Here is a 6,287-nt window from a genome sequence, read left to right as displayed (position 1 = left end):
ATCCTGAAAAAGTACTTATTTTGGGACAGAAAGTATCATTTTATTTGATACAGACTAAAAAAAGAAAATTTACTGTCGGGACAGAGGGGATGACAGAAAATAATATGGTGGGACCAACGCCGCACCGCTCGCCTATGAAAGAGCTAATTTCCCCACTTCAACAATGGTGATTACTCATTAGATTTAGACTACCGACACCTTTCACATTCTTTTTCCCCTAATATTATTAGTATTTTTTTGCTCAAAAAATACGCATACCCCAAAAGAGGGACCACATACGACTCTCCCAATTCAACAAGGAGAAAAAAAAAAAAAAAAAAAGGTTAAAAACTATTCACACAAAGCTGACATGTGCTTCTACTATACATAATAATATAATGTAAGTAATGTATAGCAGTTCATGTGAAGCCACCTAAAAAGGATAATCCAACTCACACTTCTTGGTGTGTAAAAAAGAAAGAGAAACTAAAGAGAGAAGAAGAAACCCAATTATCTCTACTTACTTTATTCTTCTTACAACAAAAAATAAATTAGTACAACATCTTTTGGGTCACCCTATTTTAGTTGAGGGTACATCGTTAGTGGAGTACTAAACTAAACAAAGAGAAATATGGTATTAGTATTGTTTTGTTGCCCCTTTTGTTAGCTGCCATTAGAGTCATGTTTCTCTGGTTTCAAGATTTGGGTTTTCATGTACAAATTTCAACTACCAGCTGAATATTTACCACATCTCTCAAGATCAAGAATTTTCTTTCTTGGGTAAGTCCCTTTTTACCTTATTTTTCTTGGATTTGTAATATGTTTTCAATTTATTTTTATGGGAAATATGTAGCAACTTCTTTGCTTTGCTGGTTAGGTAGATCTATGTTTAGTAAGTTTTTGGTTCTAAGTTAAAAAGTTTGTTAATGAGGTTGAGGGTGATTTGGAGTTCTTAATATTGTGCTTTTGGGGAGCTAAGCATATTGCTAATGTTGGTTTATATAGAAAGAATTTTCAATTATGGTTGTTTTAATGTTCTTTTTGTTTTTACTGTTACTAGATCCTGACCCAATGTTTTTAGATCTGTCAATTAAGTTTAATTGTCTACATATACACTTCATATTTAAAGCCTGCTTGTTGGAAATTTCAAGAAGTGAATGTAATGTCTTGTAGTGAAATCTGTTACTATAAGCTGCTGGCAGAATAGCTTATAATTGATGAATTTGTTTCAGCATGACTAGTACTAAATAATGCTGAGACAGGTTATGGATGACACATTTATGGTTCGTTACGCTGCTTATGGGAGTGATTAGACCCCTGCAATTGTTCTTACCCTTTAGTGTCAATGATGGAGTGATGGAATGGTGAATATGGATTAGGTATCCGATGTGTTTTTTATCAAGTCGGGTTGTACATTGCGATACTCATTGCAGATCCCAAAGCATGGTTGAGCTGTCAAGAAATTAGTGCATTTCCCTGTAAGCTAAATGAGTCGTGTTAATATTCTTCATGAAATTGTGTATCTTCTCAAAATGATAATCAAATGCCATTTTCGGATTCTATCTTGTGCTGTATGATACTATTCATTTGGTAACTTGTGATGATCTCTTGGTTAGTAGTAAGCCGTCACATTGTGACTCATCAGATCATATTTTCACTGTATGACTTCTTTTAAGTTTAATCCAGCACATCTTTACTTTTTCTGTTTAATGCATAAACCAAAATGTTCTCGGTCAGTTGTCTATTATGGTTTTCGATTCCTGTTACTAAGAGTGTTGTTAGTTTAAAAGGCATGTGTAACTCTTTGTATGTATTAATGATGAGCAGAGGGTAGAAAAATCACTTAATTTAACAAGCCACACTTCTTAGACTGTACAGTGTTTTAGCTAGAAAAGCTTGACTTTTCGTAAACTGAGTATGTCAATGGTAAATGAACTTACTTTACATGAACTATATTTCCTTGGTTGACGATTCAGCTAATCCCCCGAAGTGATAACTTCAACTGTTTGCTCATACATTTAGGATTACATATGACAGTGCTGTATGAAGAAAGCAGCAATTATTGAACTCTTTTTTCCACATCATTTCAAAGGGCCTAAGAGAAATGGACTTCTCAGAATTCAAATTCACCATCCTGCTAAACAAAGATCCCACTGTTGTAAATTTAGTCTTTGTTGTCAATTTTATCAAGTACGCTAACGGAAACCGTGAACTTTCTTGTACTAGATGAAGATGCAATCATGGTTAAGAGCTTTCTTACTTATCCGCCCCCCTCCCCTCAAAAAAAAAAAAAAAAAAAAAAAGAAAGAAAAAACGAAGTTATATAAGAGTTTCTTGCTATGAACTTCAAATTCCTCTTTCTCCGCCAAAGAGGCTGAAACATTTCAGAACTGTATTTATTAGGAAAAAAAATATCAAGCATAGAAGGTTTTGGTCCCTTTTTATTTTGTTGGGAGATAAGTAAGAGAAGCTCCTTAAACATGACTGCACCTTCAGGGTTAAGTGTTAAATATACTGTCCCTGCTTTAACTCCTTCATCGGTTCCTGAGGCCGATCAAATGAGATTTTTGCAGCTACACAATAATTTGCTTCTATGGATGTTCAATCACTTCATATATTCTGCAGTTCTTACTGTAAATTATAATTTCTTTTGCAATGTTCAAGTGTATTGATACCATTTAATCTATGATCCCCAGGACATGGGAACTCTGCCGCCTGAACCTGAGGCCATATGCTCGAAAAATTACTTAGCATTGGGGCTGAAGATATCTAGCAAGGAAAAATCAGGAAAACCCAAAGTTCTATCGCTTCTTTCAACACTTCTTGAGAGATCTATCCAAAGTAATGAAAAGTTATTAGAAAGTACAGAAAGAAAAGACGTGATCACAATATTTCATGGATCAAGAGCACCCTCTCTCGGTATTGAACAATACTTGGATCGCATTTTTAAGTATTCATGTTGTAGCCCTTCATGCTTTGTGGTTGCACACATATACATGGAGAGATTCATTGAATCCACTAGTGCTCATTTAACATCCCTCAATGTTCACCGACTACTCATCACAAGTGTGATGGTGGCAGCAAAGTTCATTGATGATGCGTAAGTTTACCCATTGTTAGAAATAACTCTTGTTTCTAGGAATTTGCTTATTTTGAATCTTTATAATTTTCAGATTCTATAACAATGCATACTATGCAAGAGTAGGTGGTGTAACGACAAAAGAGTTGAACAAGCTGGAGATGAAATTCTTGTTTGGACTGGATTTTAGACTTCATGTAAGTGTCCAAACATTCGGGAGCTATTGCTCGCTCCTGGAGAAGGAAGGTACTGTAGGTTTCCAGATCGAGCGTTCAATTCAGGCATGTAGAATCAGCGAGAGCTGGTCAAACAAAGACGATTCCACCTGTGCACAATGCTGAAGATATTATCACAAAGTCAAAAGATTCTTATACGTGTGGAAGAAACTAAAATGCTGGGTTTTGTACTATATTGTTTAGTAGAAAATAGCTATAGTGTGATACACCTTTTCTTTTTTTTTTCTTTTCTTTTTTTTTTTTTTTTTTTACCCATTTTTGTATTGTGCAGGTTTACTTTACTGTACTGGTGTAGCTCCTAGGAACCCTGGCTTTATATTAGTTCCATATCATTCTTTTTTCAGGTTCTGTGAAATTTCCCACGGATGTTGGTGCCTATAGAATGAGGGACATGCTTGTTAAATGTTTACAATAGATATGTTTGAGTGATTTCAGACATTATTTTGAACAACCAAGTTTGAACCCTGAAGGGTTTTGTTTACAATGCTTTGTAAGAATTTCAGGTACTTGTAATTATTCCAAGGATCTTTTTTTGCTTTGCAGGATTCTTTCTTAAATAAGTTGCCAGATATTTCTTTGTAGGTGCGTAATTTGCCCATATCTTTATCAACTCACATGCCATTTGTAGCTGTTGGACGAAGGAGCTTTACCAAAACACATGAAATGACACATCAACTTGCGAACCTTACCTGTACGTCAAGACAAACTGCTTAATCCCTCAACTCCAATGCCACATATTCATACACTTAACGTCAAGACAAACTGCTTAATCCCTCAACTCCAATGCCACATATTCATACACTTAAATAGTACTGCCTTTGTTCTAATTTATACGAGGGTTAACCTATTTGGGGAGTCAAACTACTCTCTTTTTTTTTTTTACTATGATTATTTCTTACTCTTTTTTATATATTGTGAATTATTAATTATGCAAACTTATAAAAAATTTATATAGTTTTTAAATTTGTAAAGTTTATTATAAAAGACTTGAAGAATTTATGTTTGAAATTGAAGTTAAAGAAAGAGTTGTTTGATTTTCCAAATAGATTAGTCTTGCATAAATTGGGACGGAGGGAATAGTAACATGAAAGGAAAAGGTTTTCTAAAGATCGGTTGAAAAGTCATTGACTTCCTTGTAGAATAATGTTATCCACCCTCAAATACATTGGCCCCTAGCAATTAAATATCACAGCCTTTTCTTTTGTGAACAATATTACTAGAAGGAAAAGCAAAAAAGATCTTGACAAGAGAAGTTCAAAACGTAATGGTCTTTCTCTTTTTCCCTAATATTTTAAGATTAATACAACACACCTTTATCACTAGAGTCTGGCATCCCTCTTCATCCATACACAACAAATACCTTTATCACTATCGGTGACCTCTGTTTGGATTTATCAATATTGACGATGTTAGTATTAGCTAGTGTTATTGTCGGGGAAGTATTGAAAAGAGGTTTTGGTGAATATATTTTCAGTCATATTTAATTATTAAAATGAATGGTTGTGATTAAAAAGGTATCTATTCTTAAAAGATTAAAATTAAAGGTTCAAGTCTGTTGGTTTGAACAGACATTTAAGTATTATAAATACATGATTATTCCAAAATAAAAATACGTATCAAACTTTTCTCTCTCTTTCACTTTCAATACAAATCACAAAATTTTATTCTTGTGGAAAATTGCTTAATTACTGAAACTTGAATTTCATTGGCTTTGTAAATCTCGGAGGAATTCTGCCAAAGCGGGAGGCCTAAATTCCCCACTCTATGAGAGCCATATTATTTCTTTCCCACTTTTGAAATTTATTTTTCTAACAGACGAGGACAATAAAGACAGAGTCCCAACTCATCTCTTCTAGGTTAACATTTACGCCAAAAATCTGCAACTCCTAATCAAACAAAGCTTGATCCTAGAACTACGGAGGACAAAGAATAGTAAATCCACACAAAAGGAACGGTCGCATTGATAAGATAAAGGTGAGGCCTAAAACTAGAGGACAAAGAACATATCAAAGGAATTAATAATCCTAGATTTCTATCAAAAGTTGTACACAAAACATAGAAAATCTAGACCAACTGCCAAGTTAGATAGATTTTACTGGTACAGGAGAAGAGAAGGTAATGCTGAAAAGTTCAATTAAGAAAGAAGAGATTTCTGCAACCATCAAGTCTTGTGCTTAAGACGAGGCTTGAATATGCTATGGTCTTCTTTTAGAAGGTATGGAGAATTATTAAAGATGATGTGATGGGTGCCCTTTCTCACTTTTACAAACACTGTCATATGATAAGATCATGTAGTGCTTCATTTATAACATTAGTTCCTAAAATTAAAGGTGCAATTGAATTGAATGATTATAATCCAATCAGCCATATGGCAGTGTTTACAACATTGTTGCTAAAATATGAGCAGAAAGACTCAAATCATTGATGCAGCTCTAGTACTAGCAAATGAAGTTCTTAATTGGAAGCTAAAGAAAGGAGAACCAGACATCTTACTTAAGCTTGACATTCAGAAAACCTTGATTAGGAAACTTGTTCTTATCAGTATAATTTTAGATAAAGCCAAACAAGTATAATGGATTAAAGGATTTGAATTAGGCACAAGTCTTAGGAATGTAATTCAGTCTCACATGTGCTATATGCTGATAACACATTATTTTTGTGTGGAATAGAAACATCCCAAGTCCTCTATCTTAACCTTACCCTCATAAATTTTTAGGTATTATCGTGTCCACACATCAATATGCTTAAGAATGTTGTGTCTCTAGTCAATAGTGCCCTTAATCTGAGGTAGTTGGCTGATACTTTATGCCATAGCACTTGTTCTTTTACTACAACCTATCCAAATCTTCCTTTGGATGCCAAGTTCAGATTTACTAAAATCTGGAGTAGTGTCAAATTTGACAAGAGACTAACTTTTTGGCAAATTTAGTGTCTTTCCTACGGAAAGATGCTAACCTATGGTGAGAAACTGCCTAAACTAATAGTAATCCTTT

The 6,287-nt window shown here is 34.1% G+C and overlaps 1 protein-coding gene across 3 annotated transcripts; it reads left to right on the top strand.

Moving 5' to 3' along the window:
- Positions 1-312: 312 nt before the first annotated feature.
- On the top strand, positions 313-3,832 carry LOC132052098 (cyclin-P3-1). Of its 3 annotated transcripts, none has more exons than XM_059443482.1 (4): positions 313-759; positions 1,359-1,457; positions 2,676-3,079; positions 3,153-3,832. In XM_059443482.1, the coding sequence occupies exons 3-4, from the start codon at positions 2,679-2,681 to the stop codon at positions 3,397-3,399; spliced, it is 648 nt and encodes a 215-aa protein (XP_059299465.1). In that variant the 5' UTR covers positions 313-759; positions 1,359-1,457; positions 2,676-2,678; the 3' UTR covers positions 3,400-3,832. The 3 variants fall into 3 exon arrangements, with proteins under 3 accessions (XP_059299465.1, XP_059299458.1, XP_059299450.1); XM_059443475.1 differs by having other exon boundaries at positions 1,242-1,457; XM_059443467.1 differs by lacking the exon at positions 1,359-1,457 and having other exon boundaries at positions 319-759.
- Positions 3,833-6,287: the final 2,455 nt, after the last annotated feature.

This window comes from Lycium ferocissimum, chromosome 1, assembly GCF_029784015.1.
Source record: "Lycium ferocissimum isolate CSIRO_LF1 chromosome 1, AGI_CSIRO_Lferr_CH_V1, whole genome shotgun sequence".
NCBI classification, from domain to species: Eukaryota; Viridiplantae; Streptophyta; class Magnoliopsida; order Solanales; family Solanaceae; genus Lycium; species Lycium ferocissimum.
This window is presented reverse-complemented; position numbering and strand designations above follow the sequence as displayed.